Below are 16,136 nucleotides of genomic sequence, written 5' to 3'. Positions count from 1 at the left end.
GCCACTATCTGCGTGTTTTTGTCCAAGAAGTTTCTATCTGCTCTTTCCCAGGTGGAAAACGATGCCGGAACAAACCAATCATGCATGTTTTGTTTTTTAAATATAAAAAAACAAACAAAAAACTAAGAATACTTTATTGCTTCAGCATCTGTGAGAATGTCCACTTCTTAACAGGTTGAACGACTACAGTTAACATTTGAAAAAGAGTATGTACAACGATATTAACACATACAATTAGAAACATCTTTAAAACTGCCCCTTGCAGAGCTCTGCTCTACAGTCTAACAGTTACAGTTCTCCCTCAGCAGACCGTTGCCGGTCCTTTATCCTACCTCTCAAGCGTCATTTTATTGAGCTGGTGTGTGTCATTCTCCTGGCCATGCAGAACCAGCCAGAACTGAGACAGCTCACAAAGGGTTTGGTGTGGGTAAATGCTCTCAGGCGGTGACTAAACTTTCATACTAAAATGCAGATCTTTTGGTTTAAAAAAAAAAAAAAAAAAACATTGAAAATTTTATTTGAATTTGATGGTGCTCCTCTTACTTCTACCTAAACCCAACCTAACTAACCATAATTTTATACTAACCCTAAAACTAATTGACCTAATTCTAACCTTTAACCTGGCTAATCTAACCTAAAACCCTAACTTTAACCTTTAATACTCAAATGCTGACACAAAAATTTGGTGTTCTTCATAATCAACCAACTTAATCCTAATCCTACAGCATAAGATCAATGAAGCAGAGGTCAACACAAGAGAAAGTGACTGAAAAGAACAACAGAGAGCATGATTTACCCTCACAACACCTTGGCCTACTTTGTCTTTGAAATAACCCCAGCAGATTTTGACAGCAATTTAACCAGCGGAATAGAAGTAGAGGATCCAGACCAGCTGACTCTGTGGCAGCACGGCCATATAAACGTACAAGCTTCACCTTGAAACCTTTTGTCAGTACCGAGCAAGTAGCCATCCTAGTTATTATGAACGTGTACCGCCGCCATTTAGGACAGAGCAAAGTGAAAAGGATTAAATTCACTGCGCTTTGCTGAAAATGAGGAATGTAAAAAAAAAAAAGAATAAGAACACAACAAGGCAATATATCACTGAGGTGTACACTACTAGTCCTGCGGGTTCAATCAGTAACAGCTATTTTCGTACTGTGCAAGTTACACTAACATGAATCAGTAGACCTAAAAATGTGACACAAACAGGGTAAAAAAAAAACCTTCAGGCTGGAAGTAGCGCTTCAGTGAGCAGGATTTCAACTCCAATTTCTTGTACCATAAACTGAACAATGTTGGAAATGTGCATGAGGAGAGATTTGCTGGTGAAACATCAAATAATTCCACCATGTCAGGCTGAGGTAGAGCGCAGCAATCGGGGGAATTGCGTGAAAATATGTAACAATTCCAAAGTAATGTGGACGTACACGTGAGGGAAAACAGTGTGTGACTGTATTATTATAATTATTATGATGTATTATGATCAATCCATGACAAAAAGCACTTTTCTAAACCTGACGTCTTCGGCTAAAGCTGCTTCTACGACACTGGAGGCTGTGATCCATTAAAAACTCTTTGACACGCTAACACGACATGACTGACAGCCAGAGAAAACACACACCTACTGTACGTACACATTTCCCAGACGTCCTCTAAAACAAAAACGTACAGCAGCGACAAGCCGTTCATTCCGTTCATCAAGTCCACATCACGTCATCCCGAAACAGCCAACTTCAGCCATCAGTCAGATGCTTAGTAATAAAAATGTCAAGTTCACGATTAAAAACTCATTTAGTCCTAAAGGATGTTTGTATCTTCAGTGCTCTTCAGCATCAAGTTCACCCCAGCAGGGTCTGGACTTTAACTCTCCAAATGTCACTGTTTTTTTTTTTTTTGTCACAGCACTGGAAGGCGTTTCCTCTGTCACAAGTCTGTGACCTTATTCTCCACAGCGGCAGCAATCTGTTGCAACCTGTAGCCAAGCTGCATCTTCTGAGCCGTGGTGTCCTCCTCCAGCGCCGTGATTATCTGTGGGAAAGACCAAAGGGTTCAATGGGAGTTTTTTTTAAAAAACAGAATATTATATGTATATCAGCTGTGGCGACTCCGTAATCAGGAAAAAGCAGAAGGAAAAACAAAAATTCACATAAATAATCAAAGGATGCAAACAGGAAAGCCGCCATTTTGGTTTGGACTAGCCATTTTTTGAAGGGACCAAATGAGGGGCCAAATGAGCCCAAACCAAAATCACAAATGCCAGACACATGGCCGATGGTAAACTGAGAAGTGCTCAGTCTGATGATTGACCACAAAACACCCAACTTGATAACGCGGCTCCACAAGGTCAGATCTTCATGAATCGATGCGTAGGATGAAGATGATCTTAAATAATCTTTATGAAGTCCGGGAGTTATGCAAGACTGTTTTACATACCTGATCATAGTATTTGTTGATGTACTTGTACAGCTCGTGCAGCGCCACCAAGTAGTTGAGTTCTCCAGAATAGTTCTGAAACAAGCACCTTGTGTCAGTTAAAGTCACAAACAGAAGACTAATGACCAGAGAGAGACCCTAACCCTTTGAACAAGAAATGCATGGTCAGGTGATCACATTATATCCCAACTGGCATCCGTCCAAATAATACTTTTCCGTTTGTTGAAAATCAATTCAACTGTTAGAGATGAGGTGATCTTATTTTGAAATGTAAATTTATGGGAATTTAGTTTCCAAATCAATTCTGCTGGAAATGTAAAAGTCAAAGCAATTTTATTTTGAAAATCTATTCCAATGGAAGTACTTAAGTAGTATTATTTGGAAAATAAATTCAAATGGAAGGGCTTAAGCAATTTTGTTCTGAAAATCAATTGAAACAGGATGTGCTAAATATTTTATTTGGACAATTTCCACTGGAAGTCCCAACACGATTTTATTGTGAAAATGAAGCCCACTATAAGAGTCAATGCGGTTGTATTTTGAAAATAAATTCCACTGGAAATGCTTGGGCAATTTTATTTTGGAAATCAAACAGCTGGGATGGACAGAAAATGGACAGCTGAATAGAATTCCACTGGAAGTCCCAACACAATTTTATTTTGAAAATGAAGCCCACTATAAGAGTCAATACGGTTGTATTTTGAAAATAAATTCCACGGGAAATGCTTAGGCAATTTTATTTTGGAAATCAAGCAGCTGGGATGGACAGAAAATGGACAGCTGAATGGAATTCCACTGGAAGTGCTAACACAATTTTATTTTGTAAATCAGTTCTATTGCAAGTGCTTATTTAATTTTATTTTGGAAATCAATTCCAGAGGAAGCTCTTATGTGGTTTTATTTCATAGTGCTTGATGCCATTTCCTGAAGAGGAGGTGGCCTAAGAGAGGATTGTGAAAATTGCTTGTCCGAATCTCAATTTAGGTGAGTTCAGAAAACGTTCCTAAAAAGAAGACAGGTAAGGTTTTTATGCTGATGGTGTGGTTGTTTTTCAAAATGTGCATCTTGGAATGGATTGTGTTTGACTTTGGAGGTTGGATGTTGACGCATGATAGGAAGTGTGTAGTCCGATGACACCACTCAGCCATCAATGACTATATACTGGCAACATGTCACGTGACACGTATGTTCAATGTTTGCACTCACCCTGGACAGTTCAGCCAAAGCAGAGTTCATCTCCTGGTCACTGGCTGAGATGGTTTGCCTGATGTCAGCATAGTACCTGCAAACATGTTACAAACGATGTAGTTAGGGATGTTACAATCAGGGTTTTATACTGCCGATAACTGAAAACATGAGTGAAAGGCAGGTTAGCCCGCCTCTGCTGGGCCCCCCTCCCGCTGCATCATTGAACAGCCAAACTGCGGAAGAGCCGACACTGACGTGTCAGAAGTGGTTGCAGAGAGCTTCGCGCGAGTCACACGTCATTTGTACCCCGACGCAGCCCCGCACACAACAAAAGTTCCTCCTGCACAAAAAGTGCTACAAAGTGTCTGCATGCTCCCAAATCCGTACTGAGGTGGTACTCATCCCAAAATTTTGCCTCCACTTACAATTACATCTTCAGCAGCTGACTGACGGGTGATTATATCACAACCAAACCTATCTAGAGTTTTTCAAAACGCCACATTTCTTGAGGCACGTTTTGCAGGGTGGAAAACTTATATCACTTTTAGGACAGGAAGTCCACACATAGACATGCTTGTTATGGATGCTGCAGCGCAGGTGGAGGGGATCAGCATCTTAAAAGGAAGTACGGGCCAATATCGATACCATGCTTTTTCACTGATATCGGCCGATACCGATTGGTGGCTGACCGATCGGAGCACCCCGGTTGGTGCACTTGATTTGTCCACTTTTGGGGCAAAAATGCAGAGCATTGTCAGTACCCGAATCTTGCACTCTAAATACTGAACATGAGCAGTAACACGATTATCATCTTACCTTTCCACCATGTGTTTGTATCGAGGGATGTCTCTGGCATACAGCAGCTTGTTGATAGGGGAATCCTGTCGAAAAAAAAAAGGAATATTTCCAAAGTTCCTCATCAGTAGGAGCTTACCTGTACCACCTGTACCAGTGACATGAGCAATAACAATAAAGTTGAATCTAATCTAATCTAATCAGTAACACATTAACATGCTTACCCGTCCCAGTTTGTGCTCAGCAATGGTGCATGAGTCCATGAAGGTCTGGGCAATGACTGACAGCACCGCATCCACATGGTCCGATGCTTGTACGTCAAAGATGAATTGCGGATTCTTCACAATGTTGATCCAGAAACGCAGGGGGAGACTGCAGACACACAGCTTGCTGTTAAACAAGTCAAAGTGCCTTTGACGCAAAGAACAAGAAGAACAGAAGACGAAGGGGAGAAAGAACTACAACACACTTTTTTTATTCTAACCATCTCCAGAGTACTTGTCGAGAGAGCAAAAAAGGACAACACATGCTTGGATATCTTGAGTGTACCTGTTGGTCTTCCAAATGTGTATGGTCTCCGGGTCGCAGATGGCGTGATGAGCAGCCTGGTCATCAAGCAGGTCAAAGAAATACTTGACTGCCAGTGGCACGGGTCTACTGGTGCTGAGGATGACTGTAAACAGATCGTCTACAAACTTCTGCAGCGTCCCCTGAAGACCACAAAACGAGAGAGACGTCAACACAAGCCAACTAACCTTTCTTCACAAAGTCCTACCATTTGAAATTCAATGTAAATATACTGGGAAAATATGCCTCAAAATTAAGGATCGATATATCGGCCGGCCGATGTATCGGGCCGATATTTGCGTTTTTTCCTTCTATCGGTATCGGCCGATACGCGCGTGGGTTCGCCGATGCCCAAAAATATCACAAACCAATGAGAGGTCTTTATCGTGCACAACACAAACTTTAATGATGAGAGAAATGTTTTATATATTGTACTAAATTGTGTCAGTGTGATGTGTTTGTGTGTGTGGAGGCGGCGGGGGTGCGCGCCACATCACATCGATGCTAGAAAAATTTTAACTACGACAGAAATGTTTTGCACATGATTGACTATTTATTCCTTTTAAAGTTGATAATGCCGTTTAAATGTGTGTTTAAGAAAGCTGAATCCTACTGTGTTCAGTGTTTACATTTCAATAAATATTTGTTTAAACATGAGACCTGGAATATTTGTTTTCATTGTCATTTTTTCATGTAAATTGAGGGATCAAAAGCAGTATCGGCCACAAATATCGGCCATCGGCTAAGGATGATGGAAAAAAATCAGTATCGGCATCGGCCCCCAGAAAACCATATCGGTCGATCCCTACTAAAAAGTCAAAGAAGACATCATGATCAGCTGATTTCACACATGTTGGCATACAGGAAATGTAATGAGAGCCTTTTGCCTGATGTCGTCAAAGGGTGAGTAGTTTACTTTTCATATGGGATGGATATATAATGTACATATAATTCATATACAATATACAAAAAGTGTTTCATATTAATTAACTCCAACTAGTCTTGGGTTAGCGTAGAGGCAGTTTGACAAATCCATTCATTGTCACATTGGTGCAACAAACGAAAAGCCAATAGAGGAGCCACCATACCACACAACGTAACCCCAAGCAGGTCTTGAAAGTACAGTAAACCTCGGATATATCGGACTCGGATATATCGAAAATTCGCTCACAACGGACAGATAAAAAAGAACCAATTTTTCTGTAATGCATTTCCAATAAAAATTCATTGCATATATCGGATTTTTTATAACGGATTTCGCCTATTTCGGACAAAATCTCCAGTCCCGTTCCAATTTCCCTCGCATACATCGGATGGCCGCATCGTGGCCTTTGATCCATCTTTGATCCATGTTCACAGCCAAAGCTGAAGATTATAACATCTTTGTATGAATTACAGACATGTACATGAGCATGTACAACGAAAAAAAAAAAAATCTTAAATCTGTAGAAATGCCTTCTTGTTGCTATTAGCGAGGTTTAGAAACCAAACGATAAATGTAAGTGCAAACGATGACGACGTCACATGCTATTGAAATGTATGGGAACTTGCTGACTTGTCAATAGCCTGTGACGTCATTATCGTTTGCGTTTACGTTTATCGTTTGGTTTCTAAACCTCCCTAATAGCAACAAGATTTTTTTTTATTTCGTTGTACATGCTCATGTACATGTCTGTAATTCATACAAAGATGTTATAATCTTCAGCTTTGGCTGTGAACATGGATCAAAGAAAGTTCCCCCATGGCATTGCACGTCCGTGTAATGAATGTGGCGGACATTTTCCGGTATACGCATATAACGGATTTCGCTTATATCGGACAAAACCAGTGGGAACAATTGAATCCGATATATCCGAGGTTTACTGTAGTAGTTTATCAGCACAGGGACCCAGCAGGCCAAACGCCAGCTTCCAACAAACAAAACCCTGTCTTTGGATGTTTGATGTACTGCATGTGTACCTTCATAGAAAGCAGGCGGGTCAGGTATATCTCAGGGATGGCCTTGGCCCTCTCTCGTTCCCTCAAGCTTCCTCTCCGATGTTTGGGAAGCTCGGGCTCCTCGCTGGCCTTCACCAGATGCCAGAGTCTCACACCACCTTCATCTGCATCCTCCAGCATCGGCGTTTCTGTCAAAGACAAACTCCTTAAAACGTGTTTACGTGAACTCCAAATAGAACCGCGAAGCAGCGCTCACTCTCTCCAGCCACGTAGTCGTGGTGGTCATGATGAATGTGCTTGGAGTGGCGAGGGACCAGAGCTACTGTGGCGCCGTCTGGGACCTGAGGTGCAGCACAGAATAATACCCAGTCAGCACAGCGGTGGAGTCCAAGTACAGCATTTCCAGCTGAAGATGAAGACCTGACCTTGTAGTGCTGCAGCGTGTTGAGACGCTTCCAGTTGCCCTGCACCACAGACGTTAAGTCCTCATCGGAGAGGATGAGATGCCCAGCAACACCAGACCTCCACTCTAAACACAACAACAACATGGTATCAAATATACACGCAAATGTTTCTCTGTGTCCAGTGTAGACACGTCTATACTTACTTTTTGTACTACCTGCATTATTAATACAGAATGTTAAATCACAAATGTAAGTAAACGCTGAATCCTGACATTATGTCATTTTAGGAAATAAAATTTGGTGCAAGGGTGGCACGGCGGTCGAGTGGTTAGCACGCAGACCTCACAGCTAGGAGACCAGGGTTCAATTCCACCCTCGGCCATCTCTGTGTGGAGTTTGCATGTTCTCTCCGTGCATGCGTGGGTTTTCTCCGGGTACTCCGGTTTCCTCCCACATTCCAAAAACATGCTAGGTTAATTAGCGACTCCAAATTGTCCATAGGTATGAATGTGAGTGTGAATGGTTGTTTGTCTATATGTGCCCTGTGATTGGCTGGCGACCAGTCCAGGGTGTATCCTGGACCCGGACCAGCTGGGATAGGCTCCAGCACCCCCCGCGACCCTTGTGAGGAAAAGCGGTAGAAAATGAATGAATGAAAATTTGGTACAAGCATCAGAATAGGCCTGGACCAGCTCCTGTGCTTCCACCAAGAGAAGCGAGGAGAAGAAAAGCAAGAAAAGAACTCCTGCCTCGGACTCAGTAAAGGATTTACCCACAGCATCACCTCCAGAATCCCAAACACAGGATTCGGACTTAGCAGCTCCTCCATCACTTTCAACACAGGCCTGAAAGCCACCTTCTGCCTCCACACCCTCCAGAGATACTTCATAATCGTTCTTTGTCTCCACCATTACCCATAAGACCTCCTGACCATCTAGAAACTTGGTGAACTCAGGGATTATGTTGAGTATTTGAGTAGTTGTATGTAATGTTTGTATTCAAGCTGCAGGTGGCGCCAAAGTTCAATAAAAGATTTTTCATTATCATGATTGTTAATATTATGAATATTAGTATGACTACACCAGATCAAATGCATGTAGAGAGTGAAAATAGTATGATGTGAAAAAAACTGTGTTCTCACCCAGGTCCAAAGAGTCTGTGTGAGGTCGGTGAGAGAAGGAGGTGCTTTTGTAGACCTGATCCAGCAGCTTCTCTTTCACCTGCGTGATGGTGTCGCAGTCCAGCACTTTGGACGGCAGCGGCTGCGACTCATTGGCTCCTCCGCCCTGCACTAACACATTAAGAGTCTAAAAAAAAAAAAAAAAAGTTGGGAGATCGGTTAAAAAAAAAACATAAAAACACCATCCATGCACCTATTCACCCAACACAGAGAGGTGTCCAAACATAGTGAAAAGGATGCAAGGTTACTTTGATATTTAGTAAAACAACACATGTACTGTACTGTAGATATGCTAAGAAATTATACATACAGTATTTCAAGAAAAAAATGCATGTTTAATTTTATTTTTGAAAGTGGTGCATTCCAAGAAATACGACAAAAGCTGTACTCAGGAGAGTCCTGTGTTACAGTACTATGTATGTGGTAACCAGGGGTTACGTTAAATAAGCCACACGGGATGATTTGTGCTCACCAAGGTTTTGTACTCTACGTCTTCTCGCAGCAGGCGGTTGTCGTTGAGTGTGTACTTGGCCTTGCCGGTCACGGCATCCACCGGTCCTTTATCCACTTGGTGCTTTATCGCCCTGAAGAGCATGTAAAGACATTCCCCGGCAGAGTCCTGGAAGCACACAAGTATGCACTTATTAGTTTAGCACAAGTTTAGCACAAGCAGTGTAGAAAATGGACGAAGAAGGACACATCCATGTTAAAGGAACTAGGCACGACCACAAATGGAATACAGTTATCCCTCAACACTTCGAACATATAAGCACGTCTACGTTTAGCCAGAAAACATCTTACTAATCCCCAAGACCTTAGGGAAGATACTTGGTGGTCTGACTAGACAAAAGTTGAACTTAAAAAGTGTGTATCCCACTATGTCTGATGTAAAACCAACGCAGAATTTCAGAAAAGGAACATCATAGCAACAGTAAAATACAGTGGCGGTAGTGTGACGGTCTGGGGCAGCTTTACTGCTTTACTTGCTGTGATAAATGGAATCAATGAATTCTGCTATCTACCAAAAAATCCTAATACGGAATATCCGGCTATTTGTTGGTGAGCTGAAGCTGAGACCAACTTGGGTTCTGCAGCAGGACAATGATCCAAAACAGCCCAGAAAGTCTGAATGGGTGAAGAAATTCCAAGTCATTGAAAATCCTGGGGGTGGCACGGTGGAGGAGTGTTTTGCGCACAGACCTCACAGCTAGGAGACCAGGGTTCAATTCCACCCTCGGCCATCTCTGTGTGGAGTTTGCATGTTCTCGCCGTGCATGCGTGGGTTTTCTCCGGGTACTCCGGTTTCCTCCCACATTCCAAAAACATGCTAGGTTAACTGGCGACTCCAAATTGTCCATAGGTATGAATGTGAGTGTGAATGGTTGTTTGTCTATATGCGCCCTGTGATTGGCTGGCCACCAGTCCAAGGTGGCTTTTGAGCTGACTGACCCTGAGGAACGCGTAGAGACAGATGGACATCCAGTTGGTCAGCAGTTTTTCCACCACCGTCTCGGTTCTGCAGAGAAAAAGAGAGCAAAAAAATGTGACAACCTGAAGTCAAAGTTAGATTTGACAAAGCCGGAAAAGCCCATTCTTACCTCCGCAACATGAGTTTGGGGTTCTTGGCGACATACTGCTCCACCAGGTCGTTCAAAAGAGTCTTGAGGATATCGGTGAAGTACTCCAGTTTGCCGTGTAGCGCCACCGTAAGAAGGGAGGCCACGTAGGCTCGGTCTCGAGGAGAGAAAGTCCGCTGACTTTCTAGAGTGTGAATGAACTTATGGAAAAGAAACGCTGTTTAATTCTTCTCTGAAAGCTCCAAGATCAGCGAACCAACAGATGGAGATGCTGCTGGGTAGTACCTTAGTGAGGAAAAGTTTGCTGTTGAGCAGGTTGGAAAGCTGCACGAGACCCTGTTCCACCGTCTGTCTGCGACACTCCTGGACGTCCAGGTCTCGTCTCAGCGGCGACTCTCGGTGACCGGGGAAGAAAATGCGCTCTGCGTACATCCGGTAATCAAGGAAAGGAATGCCAGAACCAACCAGGTCGCTTGACATGTCCATCATCTCTGTCATAAGGTCTGGAGGGTGAAAGGTCAGTGAAAGATCACACATTAATCTATCATATAGGTCACCTTTAACCCCTGACCCGAAACTCTTAATCCTAGCTCCTGGGTTAGCACCCCCAAAACCCAAAACCACTTTTTCTTTAAGTAGTGGAGAAATGTCAAACTGGACTGTGACAGGTGTTCTTCAGAAGACTCAAATGTTCTCCTGATACGCTTACCTGTGAACTCTTTCTTGCAGCGGTCTCTCACACTGGTTTCAAGGTTTTCCAGTTGGATTTGGACCTTCTTGTAGTCCCTTAACGCCTGCTTGCTCTTTCTCCTGATGAGATCCCAGCAGTTTAGCAGATGTTCAACCTGAACATCATATCTATGAAGCTACTAACCTGTAAATAAGCACGATGATGAGGACGATGAGCGCCACGATGGAAGCTCCGACTCCAACTCCGATCTGAGCCTCCATGGGAAAGGTGGCCAGGCTGAGGCTGTCATACTGAACTTTACCCAGGGAGAAGTTCAAATTCCCCATGTGGACCTAGAAAAAAACCCATCAGAGACATTAAGGTCTTTCTGTGGGCTACATTGGAATTCTGGTTCCAGTTCTAAACTCGAAACCTGTTCAACTCCTAATCAGCCTTGAATATGCAGTTGTGACATCATGTCCTTCGGGATTCGCTCCGTCCACACATCACAACTGAACATTGTGTACTTTCAAGCATTTGCAGGCCACACAACAGGCGCACACTTGATCTTGAAGATGTTAACTTACGGTGAATTCAGGCAAGTTGTCAGAACCCTCCCGTTTCTTGGCAGTGGTTCCTGACGCAGGCTGCTGAGGCGGTGGCTCGCAGTACAGATGGTTTCTGGTAAGCGTCTTGACAGCACACACACCCTCCCCGATTAACACCACCACCTCCTCCTTACTGATGGCCAGGTCCAGATTTTCCCCCTGAGAGACAACGTTCATTCAAATCCAATTTCAGTACCACCTGTCCATAGTGCGGCACGGGGGACGTTTTACTGGACGCACGACATGACCCCATCCCCTTAGAACATTACCAAGAAGGTTTAGGGCAATACTGAAAACATTTTACCACCAAAAAAACTCAGACTACCATTCATTGTAAGCTTGAACTACATTTAAAATGTTTTAAAAGTAGTTTCTGTCAACTCTCTAAAGTGGTATTTCTAATGCTAAAATACAATAATTGAAGAAAAAATAGCACAAAATTTTGAATGATTATTAATTCATTCATTTTCTACCGCTTATCCTCACAAGGGTCACAGGGGGTGCTGGAGCCTATCCCAGCTGTCTTCGGGCGAGAGGCGGGGTACACCCTGGACTGGTGGCCAGCCAATCACAGGGCACATATAGACAAACAACCATTCACACTCACATTCATACCTATGGACAATTTGGAGTCATCAATTAACCTAGCATGTTTTTGGAATGGGGGAGGAAACCGAAGTGCCGGGAAAAAACCCACACAAACTCCACACAGAAATGGCCGAGGGTGGAATTGAACTCGGGTCTCCTAGCTGCGCGCTAACCACTAGACCGCAGTGCAGCCGTGAATTCATTCATTAATTTTCTACCGCTTTTTCTCACGAGGGTCGCGGGGGTGCTGGAGCCTATCCCAGCTGTCTTCGGGCAAGAGGCGGGGTACACCCTGGACTGGTGGCCAGCCAATCACAGGGCGCATATAGACAAACAACCATTCACACTCACATTCATACCTATGGACAATTTGGAGTCGCCAATTAACCTAGCATGTTTTTGGAATGTGGGAGGAAACCGGAGTACCCAGAGAAAACCCACGCATGCACGGGGAGAACATGCAAACTCCACACAGAGATGGCCGAGGGTGGAATTGAACTCGGGTCTCCTAGCTGTGAGGTCTGCGCGCTAACCACTAGGCCGCAGTGCAGCCCTGAATGATTATATAAAAATTATTATTATTTTTTTTTTTAAAGTATCTTCTCAGAGTAGCAATCCTTTTAGTCACTCTACTTTGGACTAGTTTTAGCGTGTTTTATGATAGTATGTCATATTGGTCCCACATATTTACGCATACATTTTTATTACGGTTGTCAAAGTTAATGTGTTAATAATGAGTTAACGGGATCCCCTTTAACGGCACTATTTTTTTGACTCGCGATTAACCTGTGATTAACCTGTGCACCACTGCTGTGGGTCCTTTTTGACCCTTGGCCCCACAACATAGTTTGAGAAAACGCAGTGGTGTTGCAGTTAATGTTGAGCGACAAGTGGGAACAAATATTGAGCAGAAATGGACAAAGGATATTTTGAATGGCAGGTTTGGCTTCAAAGTTCTATACCTGGCTCTATCGACAAGACCCAAGTTGTCGCTGTGAGTTGAGTAAGTATGTCAATGTCAAATGCCGCTTGCTGGACTCGGGTGGGGAAACTGCAGTTTTTGATTCACATTTATAGAGGAGTACTTCGGCATACGAGTGTCGCACTAATGAGTTTATTACTAATGAGCTAATGAGTTGTGTCACATGAGTTACAAACATCTTGCTGTCTGACCTCGAGCTGGATGAAGCTTCCAGGGTTGTAGCGGTATGCCTTCAGAGGGTCCTGCTGATTCAGGGGGTGCAGACTTGGGTTGGGCTCATAGCTGAAGGCTTGGGGGTTAAGTGTGTTGAAGTCAAAGCGGAGGTTGTCCAGCAGAAACTCCACAGTGACCTTGGAGCCCCACACCGAGGAGTCCACCATAGGTGATCGACACAAAATCAGGGAGGAGGAATTCACCTGACAATGTTCTGTAAACTGACGAAATGCAAGCAGACAGAAGAAGATTTGTACGGGGCTTTGTGTACACACAAACACACACACACACACACACACCTGTTTGACAGAGCAAAGATCTCCAGGACAAAGTTGCTCAGAGTGGGTCCTTCTGCGCTTTCTTCTCGTGCTACTAGGCTTTTTCTGCACGGTGTCGTGAGGAGACACCGTCACGACCATTCGGGGTTCCTGCACTACGTTGAGGTTGTGACCTGACACGTAGATCATTCGACCACCACTGGACAGAAGAACATTTGACTTTCAAATTCACTCTTCATCATCAGCAGCCAATGAAAGGTGAAGGTGATGACCAAACATACCTGAGGAAGCTCTTGGCTGGTTTAGCGTGCGTTATGTTGGGATTGTGAGTGTAGTGGTAAAGTGAAGAGTGGAGATGGCGTTGGCTGCTGCCGTAATGCAGAGTGACGCGGTAATCGCCCGTCTTGTTGTTGCTACCCGTCACACACTGAACACCCGAAGTCTCAACCTCCGACACGCTGACAAGGAGAATCATTGACTTCTGGGTCATGTCAATCACCAGTTTATAACCTAAATTAAGTATGTGTCTAAATTGGTGCACTTGATGTGTGTTCACATTAATTTGTATGGCAAAATTAGGTATAAAGTAAATAACCAGATGTATTTACCAACCTTAGCACACTCGGGAACTAAGTCACAGTGCATACAGTATACTTATTGACAGACAGTGTATGTGTTTGGGTTATCCTCACATGGTACAGGGCACACCGCCCACAGTGACCGTGAGGTCTGAGGGACGCCCCGTCAGAAGGTTTCGCCCACTGATGGTCAGCGTTGTTCCCCCAGCTTTGGGACCTCTGCTGGGCAGCACTCCCGTCACAAACGGATCCTGACGGAGCAGAGAGGAAACACACACACAAATATATTCAAAATGAGACAACAGCAAGGCACCTCCTAAACATTGACCCTTAAACCTCTCCATCTCCATCACCGCCTGTTACATGGATGCTAGTTCCCTTATAATAAGTGCTTCTACTTTCAGGGCTGCAGTAACAACACTACAGCTGATTATTTTTAATAGTAGGAGTATTGCAATTGCTCATTGCCATGCTATGCAGTAATCCCATGTTTATAAGCTTTCCATTCCTTTTTTTTCAATGGAATATCTTCATATTTAGAGGATAGAAAACCTGGTTATGACCTTCTAAATATGCTTTTTAACATTATTAGAGCACTCTAGGCATGAAATAACACCCCTATAGTCACCTTTAGACTCTTATTACCCAATATAAGAGATATAATGCAAAATAAGCCAAAAATAAGACTTGTAGTCATGTGTTCCCAAAGGGAATTGAGTCGCTGGACAGACAGGAAGTGACGTTGGGAGTTCAGATAGAGTGATGGAGTATTCACAACACAATGTGGCGAGGTACGACTGCATTGCAAATGCTACATCATTGCTATTATATGGTGTCTATGGAAGTTTGTAACTTCTACCATCACTCTCTTCCTGAGCTGCAGACAACAACCCTACAACTACGTTTTATGAACGGTCTACCTGACCTGATATGCTCTCATCTTCAGTTACCTGGAAGCTGAATGACTGTCTTGACAAGCCAAATTCTCCCCCGCTCACTTTGACAGACACGTGGCCCATCTTCTCTCCTCCACTGGCTTGTGTTCCGCAAACAATCCTGCAGGACACCATAAAGCATTCTGTCATACATTTAGCAGTTTCTTCTGGAATGATCAACCGCCTTTTCTTTATTACCCAAAAAAAGAGAATACACATATTTAGCATAAAATCATGGTGGTTTTTTTTCTTGAAAATACTACTAATGCATGTCAAAGATGTATGTATATACAGTGGACCTGGGTTAGCATCATTCATTTGTTCCAGAAGCCAAAAAATGTTTTTATAGTTTTAACAATCGTAGTTTTTACATGCAATAATCTATTCCAAATGCATAAAGATAATGAAAGAAAGGCATAAATTAAAATATTTTTAAAAAATGATCAGCTTGTCAACCCACTGTCAATAGCACGTCATTACGCAATATGACATTTTGACTCACTGTACCAACTTACATATAACTCTAAACTCATCACACAGTAACTTAACACTCAAAAGACACCTTAGAAATATACAAAACAAGTACTTACTGCAAGTAACTTAATATCATCATGCATTTCATTGGTTATTGCAGCCGGGGTGCTTCAATGATGTCAGCCCCCTTCTGGGCTCCCCTTGCTGTCTCTAGTGGACAGAGGCAACATTGCAGCTCCCGAGGAGCAATAACCGATGAAAGGCTTTGCTGGAACGAAATGCATATAATAGTATATTAACAGCGGTAATTCATTTATTTCACTAATTATGCAAAAAAAATGCCTAATTAATGCATAATTATGACGTCAGAAGGAAGCATAGTGTCCCCACACTGTCTGCCGGTGTTTTATTCCTATATTTATTTTATACACCAAAAATTACAGTACGTTGGATTGAAGTAAATAACTTATTGATTGACAATTCACTGAAAGAGTGAGATTTGCTGTGTGTAACATCAGGTTCAGCAAAACACTGGGATAGTCACATGACTGTCATATTTCCTATATGTTACCTATGAACCTGTCAACACTCTCCTTTCAAAATAAGGGAAATTTTTATGCAAAATAAGGAAAGTTCTGGTCTGTCTACCATAATTATGTTTTATTTTGAAAGCATGACCGGCTACAGGATGCATTATGCTGATGCTGCATAATGCTGTTGCAGAT

The 16,136-nt window shown here is 43.0% G+C and overlaps 1 protein-coding gene across 3 annotated transcripts in view; it reads right to left on the bottom strand.

Moving 5' to 3' along the window:
• Window positions 1-488: 488 nt before the first annotated feature.
• Window positions 489-16,136, bottom strand: part of plxnb1b (plexin b1b) — a 75,663-nt gene continuing 60,015 nt past the window's right edge. For 2 of the 3 annotated variants that reach the window (XM_058054224.2, XM_058054226.2), the window contains 21 exons: window positions 14,953-15,058; window positions 14,117-14,253; window positions 13,706-13,882; window positions 13,125-13,623; window positions 11,343-11,522; window positions 10,960-11,108; window positions 10,795-10,895; window positions 10,371-10,588; window positions 10,107-10,285; window positions 9,958-10,024; window positions 8,981-9,127; window positions 8,470-8,635; window positions 7,350-7,453; window positions 7,181-7,265; window positions 6,946-7,112; window positions 4,969-5,129; window positions 4,644-4,791; window positions 4,441-4,505; window positions 3,643-3,718; window positions 2,437-2,511; window positions 489-2,031 (listed from right to left, as the gene is read on the bottom strand). In XM_058054224.2, coding sequence (XP_057910207.2) covers window positions 1,927-2,031; window positions 2,437-2,511; window positions 3,643-3,718; window positions 4,441-4,505; window positions 4,644-4,791; window positions 4,969-5,129; window positions 6,946-7,112; window positions 7,181-7,265; window positions 7,350-7,453; window positions 8,470-8,635; window positions 8,981-9,127; window positions 9,958-10,024; window positions 10,107-10,285; window positions 10,371-10,588; window positions 10,795-10,895; window positions 10,960-11,108; window positions 11,343-11,522; window positions 13,125-13,623; window positions 13,706-13,882; window positions 14,117-14,253; window positions 14,953-15,058 — 3,112 coding nt within the window. In that variant the 3' untranslated portion in view covers window positions 489-1,926. The remainder of the gene's footprint in view (window positions 2,032-2,436; window positions 2,512-3,642; window positions 3,719-4,440; window positions 4,506-4,643; window positions 4,792-4,968; window positions 5,130-6,945; window positions 7,113-7,180; window positions 7,266-7,349; window positions 7,454-8,469; window positions 8,636-8,980; window positions 9,128-9,957; window positions 10,025-10,106; window positions 10,286-10,370; window positions 10,589-10,794; window positions 10,896-10,959; window positions 11,109-11,342; window positions 11,523-13,124; window positions 13,624-13,705; window positions 13,883-14,116; window positions 14,254-14,952; window positions 15,059-16,136) is intronic. The other variant, XM_058054225.2, reaches the window with a different exon arrangement.

The sequence above is a fragment of the Doryrhamphus excisus genome, linkage group LG18 (assembly GCF_037039965.1).
Source record: "Doryrhamphus excisus strain RoL-2023G ecotype Guam linkage group LG18, RoL_Dexc_Guam_v1.1, whole genome shotgun sequence".
Lineage (NCBI taxonomy): Eukaryota > Metazoa > Chordata > Actinopteri > Syngnathiformes > Syngnathidae > Doryrhamphus > Doryrhamphus excisus.
This window is presented reverse-complemented; position numbering and strand designations above follow the sequence as displayed.